The sequence below is a fragment of the Pan paniscus genome, chromosome 10 (assembly GCF_029289425.2).
Source record: "Pan paniscus chromosome 10, NHGRI_mPanPan1-v2.0_pri, whole genome shotgun sequence".
In the NCBI taxonomy this organism is placed as follows: domain Eukaryota; kingdom Metazoa; phylum Chordata; class Mammalia; order Primates; family Hominidae; genus Pan; species Pan paniscus.
Window position 1 is genome coordinate 10221905 of NC_073259.2, and position 14624 is coordinate 10236528.

The following is a 14624-nucleotide window of genomic DNA, read 5'->3' on the forward strand; positions in this document are numbered from 1 at the left end:
GGAGAATGAGTTTGACGATTTGACAGAAGTAGGCATGTTCTAACCCAATGCAAGGAAGCTAAGAACCTTGAGAAAAGGTTAGATGAATTGCTAACTAGAATAACCAGTTTAGAGAACAACATAAATGACCTGATGGAGCTGAAAAACACAGCACAAGAACTTTGTGAAGCATACACAAGTATCAATAGCCGAATCGATCAGGTGGAAGAAAGCATATCAGAGACTGAAGATCAACTCAACGAAATAAAGTGAAAAGACAAGATAAGAGATAAAAGAGTGAAAAGAAATGAACAAAACCTCCAAGAAATATGGGCCTGTGTAAAAAGACCAAATCTACATTTGGTTGGTGTAACTGAAAGTGATGGGGAGAATGGAACCAGGAGCCAAGTTGGAAAACTCCAGGAGAACTTCCCCAACTAGCAAGGCAGGCCAACATTCAAATTCAGGAAATACAGAGAACACCGCAAAGATACTCCTCGAGAAGAGCAACCACAAGACACATAATTGTCACATTCACCAAGGCTGAAATGAAGGAAAAAATATTAAGGGCAGCCAGAGAAAAAGGTCAGGTTACCCACAAAGGGAAGCCCATCAGACTAACAGTGGATCTCTCAGCAGAAACCCTACAAGCCAGAAGAGAATGGGGGCCAATATTCAACATTCTTAAAGAAAAGAATTTTCAACCCAGAATTTCACATCCGGCCAAACTAAGCTTCATAAGTGGAGGAGAAATAAAATCCTTCACAGACAAGCAAATGCTGAGAGATTGCATCACCACCAGGCCTGCCTTACAAGAGCTCCTGAAGGAAGCACTAAACATGGAAAGGATCAACTGATACCAGCCACTGCAAAAACATACCAAATTCTTAAGACCATTGACGCTATGAAGAAACTGCATCAACTAACGGGCAAAATAACCAGCTAGCATCATAATGGCAGGATCAAATTCACACATAACAATATTAACCTTAAATGGCTTCCTTGCATTGGCTAAATGCTCCAATTAAAAGACACAGACTGGCAAATTGGAGAAAGGGTCAAGACTTATCAGTTTGCTGTATTCAGGAGACCCATTTCACATGCAAAGACACACATAGGCTCAAAATAAAGGGATGGAGGAATATTTACCAAGCAAATGGAAAGCAAAAAAAAAGCAGGAGTTGCAATCCTACTCTGATAAAACAGACTTTAAACCAACAAAGATCAAAAGAGACAAGGGCATTACATAATGGTAAAGGGATCAATGCAACAAGAAGAGCTAACTATCCTGAATATATATGCTCCCAATACAGGAGCACCCAGATGCAAAAAGCAAGTTCTTGGAGACCTACAAAGAGACTTAGACTCCCACACAATAATAGTGGGAGACTTTAACACCCCACTGTCAATATTAGAAAGATCAACGAGACAGAAAATTAACAAGGATATCCAGGACTTGAACTCAGCTCTGGACCAAGTGGATCTAATAGACATCTACAGAACTCTCCACCCCAAATCAACAGAATATAATTTCTTCTCAGCACCACATTGCACTTCTTCTAAAATTGACCACATAATTGAAAGTAAAACACTTCTCAGCAAATGCGAAAGAACAGAAATCATAACAGTCTCTCAGACCACAGGACAATCAAATTAGAACTCAGGATTAAGAAACTCACTCAAAACTGCACAACTACATGGAAACTGAACAACCTGCTCCTGAATGACTACGGGCTAAATAATGAAATGAAGGCAGAAATAAAGATGTTCTTTGAAACCGATGAGAACAAAGACACAACATTCCAGAATCTCTGGGACACATTTAAAACAGTGTGTAGAGGGAAATTTATAGCACTAAATGCCCACAAGAGAAAGCAGGAATGATCTAAAATTGACACTCTAACATCACATTTAGAAGAACTAGAGAAGCAGGAACAAACAAATTTAAAAGCTAGCAGAAGGCAAGAAATAGCTAAGATCAGAGCAGAACCGAAGGAGATAGAGACAGGAAAAACCCTTCAAAAAATCAATGAATCCAGGAGCTGGTTTTTTTCAACAACATAGATAGACTGCTAGCCAGACTAATAAAGAAGAAAAGAGAGAAGAATCAAATAGATGCAATAAAAAATGATAAAGGGGATATCACCACTGATCCCACAGAAATACTAAGTACCATCAGAGAATACTATAAACACCTCTATACCAGTAAACTAGAAAATCTAGAAGAAATGGATAGGTTCCTGGACACATACCTGCTCCCAAGACTAAACCAGGAAGAAATTGAATCCCTTAATAGACCTATAGCAAGTTCTGAAATTGAGGCAGCAATTAATAGCTTATCAACCAAAAAAAGTCCAGGACCAGATGGATTCACAGCTGAATTATTCCAGAGGTACAAAGAGGAGCTGGTACCATTCCTTCTGAAACTATTCCAATCAATAGAAAAAGAGGGAATCCTCCCTAATTCATTTTATGAGGCCAGCATCATCCTAATACCAAAACCTGGCAGAGACAACAAAAAAAGAAAATTTCAGGCCAATGTCCCTGATGAACATTGAATCGAAAATCCTCAATAAAATCCAGCAGCACATCAAAAAACTTATCCAGCACGATAAAGTTGGCTTCATCCGGGGATAAAAGGCTGGTTCAACATATGCAAATCAATAAATGTAATCCATCACATAAACAGAACCAATGACAAAAACTACATGAATATTTCAAAAGATGCAGAAAAGGCCTTCGACAAAATTCAACAGCCCTTCATGCTAAGAACCCTCAATAAACTAGGTATTGATGGAATATATCTCAAAATAATAAGAGCTATTTATGACAGACCCACAGCCAATATCATACTGAATGGGCGAAAACTGGAAGCATTCCCTTTGAAAATCGGCACAAGACAAGGATGCCCTCTGTCACCACTTGTGTTCAACGTAGTGTTGGAAGTTCTGGCTGGGACAATTAGGCAAGAGAAAGAAATAAAGGGTATTCAATTAGGAAAAGAGGAAGTCAAATTGTCTCTGTTTGCAGATGACATGATTGTATATTTAGAAAACCCCATTGTCTCAGCCCCAAATCTCCTTAGCTGGTAAGCAACCTCAGCAAAGTATCAGGATACAAAATCAATGTGCAAAAATCACAAGCATTCCCATACACCAATAACAGACAAACCATGAGTGAACCAAATCATGAGTGAACTTCCATTCACAATTGCTGCAAAGAGAATAAAATACCCAGGAATCCAACTTAACAAGAGATGTGAAGGACCTGTTCAAGGAGAACTACCAACCACTGCTCAAGTAAATAAGACAGGACACAAACAAACAAATGGAAAAACATTCCATGATCATGGATAGAAAGAATCAATACAATGAAAATGGCCATATTGCCCAAAGTAATTTATAGATTCAGTGCTATCCCCATCAAACTTCCATTGACTTTCTTCACAGAATTGGAAAAATACTACTTTAAATTTCATATGGAACCAAAAAAGAGCCCACATAGCCAAGACAATCCTAAGCAAAAAGAACAAAGCTGGAGGCATCATGCTACCTGACTTCAAACTATACTACAAGGCTACAGTAACCAAAACAGCACGGTACTGGTACCAAAACAGGTATATAGACCAATGGGACAGAACAGAGGGCTCAGAAATAATGCCACACATTTACAACCATCTGATCTTTGACAAATCTGACAAAAACAAGCAATGAGGAAATGATTCTCCATTTAATAAATGGTGTTGGGAAAACTGGCTAGCCATATGCAGAAAGCTGAAACTGGATCCTTTCCTTACACCTGATACAAAAATTAACTCAAGATGGATTAAAGACTTAAACGTAAGACCTAAAACCATAAAAACCTTAGAAGAAAAGCTAGGCAATACCATTCAGGACATAGGCATGGGCAAAGACTTCGTAATTAAAACACCAAAAGCAATGGCAACAAAAGCCAAAATAGACAAATGGGATCTAATTAATCTAAAGAGCTTCTGCACAGCAAAAGAAACTATCATCAGGTGAACAGGCAACCTACAGAATGGGAGAAAATTTTTGCAATCTATCCTTCTGAAAAAGGGCTAATATCCGGAATCTACAAAGAACTTAAACAGATTTACAAGAAAAAAACTCCATCAAAAAGTGAGCGAAAGATATGAACAGACACTTCTCAAAAGAAGACATTTATGCAGCTCAACAAACATATGAAAAAAGCTCATTGTCACTGGTCATTAGAGAAATGCAAATCAAAACCACAGTGAGATACCATCTCATGCCAGTTAGGATGGCAATCATTAAAATGTCAGGAAACAACAGATGCTGGAGAGGATGTGGAGAAATAGTGACGCTTTTACACTGTTGGTGGAAGTGTAAACCATTGTGGAAGACAGTGTGGCAATTCCTCAAGGATCTCGAAGTAGAAATACCATTTGACCCAGTAATCCCATTACTGAGTATATATACCCAAAGGATTATAAATTATTCTAGTATAAAGCCACATGCACACGTATGTTTATTACGGCACTGTTCACAATAGCAAAGACTTGGAACCAACCCAGATGCCCATCAATGATAGACTGGATTAAGAAAATGTGCCACATATACACCATGGAATACTATGCAGCCAGTATACAGAAAAGGATGAGTTCATGTCCTTTACAGGGACATGGATGAAGCTGGAAACCATCATTCTCAGCAAACTAACACAAGAACAGAAAACCAAACACCATATGTTCTCACTTATAAGTGGGAGTTGAACACATGGAAACAGGGAGGTGAACATCACACACTGGGGTGTGCTGGGGGTGGGAGGCTAGAGGAGGGATAGCATTAGGAGAAATACCTAATGTAGATGGCAGGTTGATGGGTGCAGCAAACCACCATGGCACATGTATACCTATGTAACAAACCTGTACGTTCTGCACATGTACCCCAGAAGTTAAAGTATAATTTTAAAAAAAAATTTCAATTGGTAAAAATGTAAAAAAATAAAAGGGTTATAAAACTATAATAATTTTGGAAGGAAAATAGAAAATCTTCTAGACCTTGGATTCTAGAAGATTTTTAGCTATGGCATCAAAAGCCTATTTCATAAAATAAAAAATAAATGGATACATTAGACTTCACCAAAATTAAAGCTCTTGTGTTTCAAAAGACACCACTAAGAAAATGAAAAAACAAGTCACAGATTGGGGGAAAATATTTGTTAATTACGTATCTGATAGAGGACTACTATCTAGAATATACAAAGAAATCTTAGAACTCAATGAGAAGATGATCCATTTTTTAATATGAGCAAAAGACATGAATAGGCATATCAGCCCAGCAGATGTACTTAATCACTAAAAAACATATGAAAAGATGCTCCATATCATTAGTCATTACAGAAAATGCAAATCAAACCATTATGAGATACCAGTTCACAGAGAGAAAATAACAAATGTTGAGGAAGACATGGAGTAATGAGAACCTTCATACATTGCTGGTAGGGGTGTAAAATTGTATAGCCACTTTAGAAGACAGTTTGGCATCTTCTTAAAAAGTTAGCATAAATTTACCATATGGCCTATCGATTTTACTCCTAGATATTTACCCAAAAGAAATGAAAATGTGTCTACACAAAGATTTGCACTTGAATTTTCATAGCAGCGTTATCATAAATGCTAAAAATTGGAAACATCCCACATATTCATTAACTGATGAAAGGAGAAATAAAATATAGTAGCATTCTCATATAATAGAAGTTCAACAATAAAAGGAATGAAATATTGACATGTTACATGTATGAACCTCAAAAACATAGTAAATGAAAGAAGCTAGATACAGAAGATCACATGTTGTATGATTCCGTTTATATGAAGTATCTATAAAAGGCAAATGTAAGTAGATTAGTGATTGCCTGAGCCTGGGAGTAAAATCCAGGATTAAATGGCTGTGGAGGATCTTACTAGAGTAAGGAAAAATATTCTAAAACTGAATTATGGTAATGATTGTACAACTTGGTAAATGTATGAAAAATCATTGAATTATATGCTTAAAATGGATGAATTTTAATGTATGTAAATTATACCACAATAGTGAATAGCATGGGTAAGATTTCTGCCTTTGTGGAGCTTATAGATTAGTGATGAGATGCATAAGTAATAATTAAGCAAAATAATTAAAATAAATGACCGAAAAGGAAAGTCCAGTGAATTGGAAAGAAAACCAGAAGGAGGAAGTTGGCAACTATATTGGATGCTGCCAGGAGGTTGAGTGAGTGACAGCATAGAGATTCATGGTCACCTTAATGACCTCATTTGAACATTAGGCAAAGGGCAGATTGGATTGCAGTGAGATTTGAATGGCAGGATAGGAAGTGGAGGCAACAGTTAGGTAACTATTTGGAGAAGTTTCCCTGTAAAAGGGAGCAAAGGAAACGGGTGAAGAGAAGGCTATGAAACATGAATGTCTTGTCAAGGGAGGTACCACCCTGGATTTGGAAGATGGTACATCTTGTTTATAAATTGGTAAGAATGGTCCAGGAAAGAGATGTCACTTCATGACTCAGGAGATGAGGCCGACAGAAAAGGAGCAAAGTCCTTCAGGAATTGAGAGGAGTTGGATACAGAGTGCAAATGAGGGTTTGACCTTTGTAAAAGGCAAACATTTCTTCAACTTTAACAAGGAAAAGAATTCAAGGATATATGCAGATGCAGGTAGGTTTGGCTGTGGGAATGTTAGGAGTATCTTTTCTTGTTGGAATGTGAGGTTAGCTAAAAGGCAGGATGGAGTGGGTCAGAAAAGTGTGTGGAAAATTTGAGGACAGAGAAGATAGAAAGTATGCCCTGGGAGAACAGGAAAGAGCATTTCCTAGGAGAACATGTGGGATTGCCAAGCAGAACTGAGTGTTCCATTGGAAATTACTGATAAAAAAATAAAGTGAAGTCAATCAGTTCAATTGTATTTCGTCTACAGTTTTGTCCTTCTGGGGTTTCAGGCTCAGAGAAGGCACATGTTTGGGTCAACCAGAGTGAGTTTTGCTTAGCAAGTATAGTGGGTAGGGGCCTGGGAGACAAGATTTTGCTGAGGATATTTGCAGAGGAATAACTGTGATGCTGAGCCTTGAAATCTAAGCTGGGAGGACGCGGGCTTCAATGTACCTTTGGCTGTGAGCAAGGGCACTTAAACTAGTGTTCCGGTTGCACTTGATGGAACACAAAGTGCTTCAGAACAGCTGAAGAGGAAACCTATTATGTAGAGTTAGTTAACCCATGATACCAGTTTTGTTTGTCATCGTAAAAATTCAAGTTGCTCTTGGTGTAGCATGTATTATATGTCCTGTAATGATCCTTACAAATCCCTCTGGAATTTGAAGAACCCTGCTAAGGCCTTTGTCTGATATTTCTCCTGGCTGATAGTTTCATGTTTTTTAGTAAAGTATGTCAGAATAATGAGGTTCTCACTGAATTACCTTCACTCAGCTCTTGGTTGTCACAGATTTACTGTCATGAAGCATGCAAATGAATTAGGAAATGGGTAAAGAAATATTAAAATGCATTATAAGCACTGATACTTATTAATGCTAGGTTAAAATCGTACAGAACTATTCAGATTAATGGAATAGAGTGGAACATTCAGAAACAGTCCCATTATATGTAAGGATATAGTATGTGATAAGGGTGACATTTCAGTATAGGGAAAGAGGCAGTAGAGTAAATGATTCTGTAAGTAGCATTGAAGCAATTGGCTTACATCTTGGGAAAAATATAATTACATGTTTACCTTATATAATGTACAAAAATACGTCACAGAAGGAACTTTATAGTAAAAAAAAATCTTTTTTATAAGGTTTAGACAAAATATGTGGAAATTTATGTCACTACAGAGGAATTTTCTAACTATGAATCCAAGCCATAAAGAAAATCAGTAGTTTTGGTTAAATTAAACAGTTAAAATTTTATGTGCACAAAACACTGTAAATAACACTAAAAGTTAAAATACAAACAATAAAAGGTATTTCCAACAATATCACTAAAATATAGAGAATTCTTACAAATTATTTTTATAGACAGGGACTCCAGGAGGAAAGAAAAGATAGATGTATAAATGACCAAAAATTCGTGAAGAAATAATCTCTCATATTAAAGACATAATAATTAAAACATGAGATACCTTTTTTTTTTTAACCTAGCAGATTGGCAAAAATTTTATTTTCTTATGACAACTCATTTCGGGTGGAGGGAGCATTCTTATATATAATTACATATATATAATTGTAATTTATATAATTATCTAAAATGTTATATACTTAACATTTTATATAAATTGATAGAACCATTTTGAAAAGCAGTTTAGAAGTATTCAATAAAAGCCTTAAAATTTTAAAGTCTACATTGACCCAGTTCCACTTCTACAAATATATTCTAAATGCGTAATCATGGATAAGTACAAATATTTATTACAAGAATGTTCATTAAAACATTATAAAAGAAAAAAGTTTTTAATAGCATAAATATCTCAAAACTGGCAATTGATAAAATAATTGTGATTACATGCAGTGTAATATGTTGTCATGAAACATGCAATAAAATAATGATGTGGAAAGACGATTATGATGTAATGTTAAATGAAAAAGACATTACGGAATAGAATGGATTGTGTATTTATTAAAAGCACAATAATGTATATATGTAAGGGGATGAGAAGGATATAGATCAAATATATTAACTATCATAATGGGATTATGGGTGATTTTTCTTTGTGCTATTCTGTATCTACTACAGTGCATATATGTTTCCTTTTTTATAAGAAAAATGTTATTTTGTTATAAAGGAAAATTTGTGAGAAGCGTGTAATTGAAAGAACTGTGTATCATCTTTTTATAGTCCCAGTCGGTACCTCCTTTTCCACCTGGTGAAGTACATCTTTGCTGTGGCTCACAGATTGTTCCTCCCATTCCCCTTGCCACTTTTTGCCTATCGGTAAGTAGAGTGCTCCTTTTGTATGACTTCTGAAAAAGCTAGCTCCACACACTTGTTCCTAATGTTCTCCCTTAGGGTTATAGGGTGTGTGAAGGGCTGGTCTCCAGATCTCCTAGTGTTAATGACATTAGCATAGAGAAGAAGCAGAAATAGATTAGTGTCGGTTAAAAAAAATGTGTTGGAACATTAAATCTTCCCAATTCCCAAAAGTGAATCTTCCCACTTCCCAAAAGTGAAGATGCAGTTCTTCACTTTCTCCAATTTAAAACCATCGAGTTTAATTTTGGAGAAATATCTTGCTAGGCACATATGTAAGGGGCAGGCAGGTTCCCCTGTGTTTCATGTCGCTCATTATTAAATCAACCTGATCATGCTATTGGGGAAAGGAGTCAGGCTAATTCAGACTTGGATTTGTGGTTGCCTTCTCTTCTTTCCCTGCTTCTTAGTTTACTTCCTCTCTTTGTGGGTTAAATATCTTTGACTTGGCTGGGAGTGGTGGCTCATGCCTATAATCCCAGCACTTTGGGAGGCCAAGGAGGGCAGATTGCTTGAGCCCAGGAGTTCGAGACCAGCCTGGGCAATATAGCGAAGCCCCATCTCTACAAAACATACCAAATTAGCTGGATGTGGTGGCATCTGCCTGTAGTCCCACCTACTGGGGTGGAGGTGGGGTGATGCAAGAGAATTGCTTGAGCTCGGGAGTTCAAGGCTTCCAGTGAGCTGAGATTGTGCCACTGCACTCCAGCCTAGGTGACTGCTACTGCACACAGTGGTGCACACCTATAGTCCCAGCTACTTGGGAGGCTGAGGTGGGAGGATCACTTGAGCTCAGGAGTTTGAATCCAGCCTGGACAACATAGTGAGACCCTGTCTCTGGAACAAAAAAAAAAAAAAAAGAAAGAAAGAAAAGAAAAACCTACTGCCCTGAGGTAACTGTTGATGGGAGCTCCTTTCTCGTCCTGGGTTTTATATTGTCCTGATTTGAGCCAAATAAAATAAAATCTTGAACTTACCATGTCACACCCTAGTGGTCTGGTTAAGGAGACTGTCACATCCATTGTGCCACAAACTGATCTTCATTTGGGTTTTCATCCATTCATTCAACAAATGTTTATTGAATGCCTACTATGTCTTAGATAATGTACTAGGTACTCAGAAGGTTACAACAAACACTCAAAAATCTTATGGTCAGAATGTTACAACAAAAACTCAAAAATCTTATGGTCTAACAGGGGTACCAGAAAAATAGACCACTAGAATGCAGGGTGATAACAATATTTATTGAGTGTTACACCTTTCAGACTATTCACTTTGTCTCCTTTAATACTCAGTTATCTATAAAGTAAGTAAGGAGAGTATGTGGAGTGAGTGGAAGAGGAGGCCACAGAGTAAGAGAAACTTACAAGAAGGCCAAAAAGTGATCAGACATTTAAGTGGGAAATGAGAGTTTGGAATTCTAGATACCAAAGGGAATGGAGTGTTTTCAGGAGAGAATCGATGTTTTAAGAAGGGGAACATTGCTGTTCATTCACATGTATCTCAAGCCCCTAGAACAATGCCTGGTACACATTAGGCACTCTGTTAATATTGGTAGAATGAAGTCTTACAGAAAAGTCAAATAAGATAAAGGACCACAAAATGTCTACAAATGACCATTGTGACCGTGGCTTCAGTGCCGTGAAAGGGATATAAGCCAGATTGCGGTGAGGCACTTTCATGGTTGTATATAAAATTGAGTTAGAGTTGGCTTATGTATGCCCATGACATGGCCCACTGAGGACACTAGAATAGAGACCTGAAGTGATCTGTTAGCATAGAATGAGGGCACAGAGAGTTAGAGGTTTGTAATGAGTGTTTTTATTAAGCTATGTTAGCCCCAATAAATTATTTTTTTCTGCCATTGAGGAATCTGAGGCTTTATATGTTGCTGGAGAAATTCCAGCCAGCTTCCTTTTTCATTTATTTATACTATGCATTAGAATGGTGTTTTTCAAGCCTTTAAACAGCTGTGGAACCCTGTGCTCACTGAAGTTTTACGTCAAGTCCTGCTGGGTAAATCCAATAAAAGAGCTGGTCTGGTTGCAGTGATGGGTGATACTCAACGCATGTACTCCCAAACCCTTGGCCCCCCAGGACTCTGTGGGGCCCCAGCAAATTCCTAGTGTTCCTCAGATGCTAGTTGAAAACCCACTGCTACTGGGCACAGTGGTGTACACCTGTAGTCCCAGCTACTTGGGAGGCTGAGGTGGGAGGATCACTTGAGCCTGGGAGTGTGAGTCCGGCCTGGACAACATAGTGAGACCCTGTCTGTGGAACAAAAACAAGGAAAGAAAAGAAAAAGTCACTGCCCTGAGGTAACTGATGATGGGAGCTCAAGTGGCACGTAAGGAGCCCTTCAATTTTCATTAGCAGTGAAGAGATGGCAGTAATGAAGATAGGTGGCCTTTTCCGTTTTGGGTTTTATATTGTCGTCCTGATTTGAACCGTAGATTTTAGCCTTCTCCTTGCTTTTGGATATCTTTTTTTTCCTCAAGGGCCCCAGCTTTCAGGGGTTACGTTGTATATTTTACACACCATTCAGCTTGCCCTGCTTCTGTAAAGGCAGCATATTTGAATATCTGAGGTTTAGATTAAATTGAATTTCACAGACTTGATTGAATATTGGAGTTTTTCTGTTTGCTTTGTTGTTTGTTGGTTTTATTTCATTTTAAGTTTAAGATCTGTTGTTTCTTTGGAGGAGAACAAAGTGTACCAGCAGTTACAGCAGCCAACTGGGTTGGCTTGAGAGGAGATGGACCAAAAAGCAGAGGTAGCCTCACAGGTCGAGGTGGTTATTTTCTTAAAAAAAAAAATCAGTTCAGACTGCTCTACAGCGGTCTGTCTTCCTGTAGTTCTTATAGGCTAGCTTACATCTTGGGCAGAGAGATGCTTATCACATGTGCTATATATATTTCTTTTTCCAGATGGGTAGCAAGAGTCTTTGAAATAAGCCCATTTGAGCCCTGGATAACAAGGGATAAAGTGGAGCGGGTGAGTATATGTGTGGAAAGCATCTGCCTGGGCCGATGATGAGACGTTAGACTTATTTTGGTTTGCCTGCTTGCTTGTTTCCCGGCTCTTGTCTGTTTGCTGTTCTTGCTGTCTGCAGTCAGCCCCTCTACTAGCACTGAAGCTCATCCACCTGCCCTGCTCCAGGGGGCGGCTCCTCCATACCTTCTGTCCGTCATTATCAGTGTTTCTTTCTCTGCTTGATCATTCCTGTCAACACACAAAATTGCCTAATAGCTCCCCTGCCAAAGCCTCTCTTCCTCCCATCACTCTTCTAGCTACTTTCCTGTTGTGTCCCTTCACATCCTAACTCCTCCTAACTTCCTCCTAACATCCTGAAGAAACTGTTGACAGTTTCTTCATTCTTTCTTTAACCTACTCCAGTCAGGCTTTTATTCCCATTTCTCCCCTAAAATTGCTCTTTTCAAGGTTATCCACAATCTCCAATCTCCTTGCTGCCACATCCAATGGTCAGTTCTCAGACCTCATGTCATGTGCCTGTGCATTTGCTTCTAGGGAGGATGCAAAATAAAATAAAAATACTATACCAATACCACATCTACCTTGGAAGACCTATGGACCATATATTGGCAAGAAGTAGCCAAATTGTCCCCTGAATGCTGCCTGAAAGCTAAAGTGTAGAGAAGATGAGAAAGTAGTGCTTAGGGAACATGTGGAAGTGGGCAACTCACATACTTTCTTCAGACATGGTCTATGAAAGATCAGGCAGGATCGCTGGTTGTCAGACACTTCAGTTTATCTTACACTAAAGTGTCTCTTACATTTATACTTGAGAAAGTGTTGATACAGTGGCCTGAGTAGGTTTTGGATTTGGTTTGCAGACTGGCTTACAGCCCTCTGGTAAAAGAATTGCAGACTTTCAGGTGGGTAGGATGAGGGATTGCTGCTGCTCTAGGTGCAAATGGATTCTATTTATGTGGTTTTGAATAATAATCTGGGATGTTTGCAAACTTTACAGTTCATTATCTTTCCCTATAAACAAGATGGGTTTGGTTTTCTAGCTCTACAGTGAGCATTAGTCAACCAGGTTGAGTACAGCTGGAGCAAAAAAAGTTACTTGTTTTTTTTTTTTTTTTAATGGGCAAGGAACAAATGTTGTGTTATCTCCTAAATTCAAAGTTAAAACTGAGTCAGAACGCCCGTGCTCAGAAAACAGGGGCGTGAGAGGACTGAGGAATGGACCAGCTCTGCTTAAGCCCTGATTTTATTCCTAAACCCTCCTGTTCAGCCTCCCCTGGCAAGTGTGATGACTTGTGCTTCCCTGCCCTAGATTTATTTCTGTTGAAATCTGTATATAGAATGGCTCATGTAGTGCCAACATCCTGTGCTCGCGGCTGCCACTGGGGACCTCGATCTGATACTTGGTGATCTCGCCCTCTTTTGTCTTAAGCCCTCTTTGTGTGTTCTGCTTTTATAGTGATTTGCATGAATCGAAAATTGCCACATATTCTTTGAAAGCAATTAAGTCTCAATAATAGGACTCATGCCAGCTTGAATGTTTAAGTGCCTGCTAGGATAGCACTTTGTTCTCAGCCAGTTTTCAGCATTGTCTGCGGTCCTTTGTTTATCCAAAGATGCACATCACAGACATGAAATTGCCTCACCTGCCTGGCTTAGAAGACCTTGGTATTCAGGCAACACCACTGGAACTCAAGGCCATTGAGGTGCTGCGGCGTCATCGCACTTACCGCTGGCTGTCTGCTGAAATTGAGGATGTGAAGCCGGCCAAGACCGTCAACATTTAGTGCCTCCTGAGCAGCTCTTGGTTTTGGCGTCTTTTGGGTCGGCCCATGTGGTTTGAGCACCCAGCCAGGCGGTCTCTTTAGAGGATCCTGTACACAGTTCCACTATTAAAACATTTCAGGTTGAATTCTGCAGTATTTTCTTCCTTGATTTACAAAATGAGAAATGTAGTCACTTAGAACTTGAGCATGATTTTTGTTAAACATATTTAATAATGATATATATACTATTTATTCTCTGAAATGCCAGAGAGTTTGAATTTTCCTATGACAAACCACTTCTAGCATACGTTCTAGAAGACAAGGACCCTTTTTAATGTCAAAGTATTGTAAAGACCCCAAGTGATATGTGATTGTTTTTAAATTTCCATTAAATGAGAGAGCATACAGTATCCCCTAACCTGAATGTGTTTACACCGAAGGTGTTTTTAAAATTTATTTTAATAATGTCCATATGCCTTTTAAAAATAGTAGTACATATATAGAAAAACATTGTCCATAGATTCTCAAACCCCTTGCAGTAATTCCACAGTCTTCTTGGATCTGAGCTATCTGAGGCCAGCCCGATGCCCTTAGTACCACATCTGGATTATTTCAGACACATAGGTGGAGATAGATTCTGTTCCCATGCAAAGGAGATGCTTCAGCTTCTATGCCAGCAGTGCCAGCACTTAGGAATTAGGACCTTCTCATGAAGTTCTTAAAATTGCAGCCAAGACCCAGATGAACAGTTGGTTTAGTGTTGGCAAATCCCACCAGTACAGTGTGATTTAAAACTCCCACAATTTGTGGTGAAGCCAACATACCACCATCCTAGGTGACCCAGGGTTGGTCATTGTGTTTCACTGGACTTCAGCCTCCTGATCTATATTTGG

The 14624-nt window shown here is 38.6% G+C and overlaps 1 protein-coding gene across 1 annotated transcript in view; it reads left to right on the plus strand.

Moving 5' to 3' along the window:
• NDUFA9 (NADH:ubiquinone oxidoreductase subunit A9) overlaps positions 1–13877 on the plus strand; it is a 38177-nt gene extending 24300 nt beyond the window's left edge. The window contains exons 9-11 of the mRNA XM_008973756.5: positions 8843–8938; positions 11902–11968; positions 13582–13877. Of these exons, the coding sequence (XP_008972004.1) occupies positions 8843–8938; positions 11902–11968; positions 13582–13752 (334 nt within the window). The 3' untranslated portion in view covers positions 13753–13877. The remainder of the gene's footprint in view (positions 1–8842; positions 8939–11901; positions 11969–13581) is intronic.
• The last annotated feature ends 747 nt before the right edge of the window (positions 13878–14624 follow it).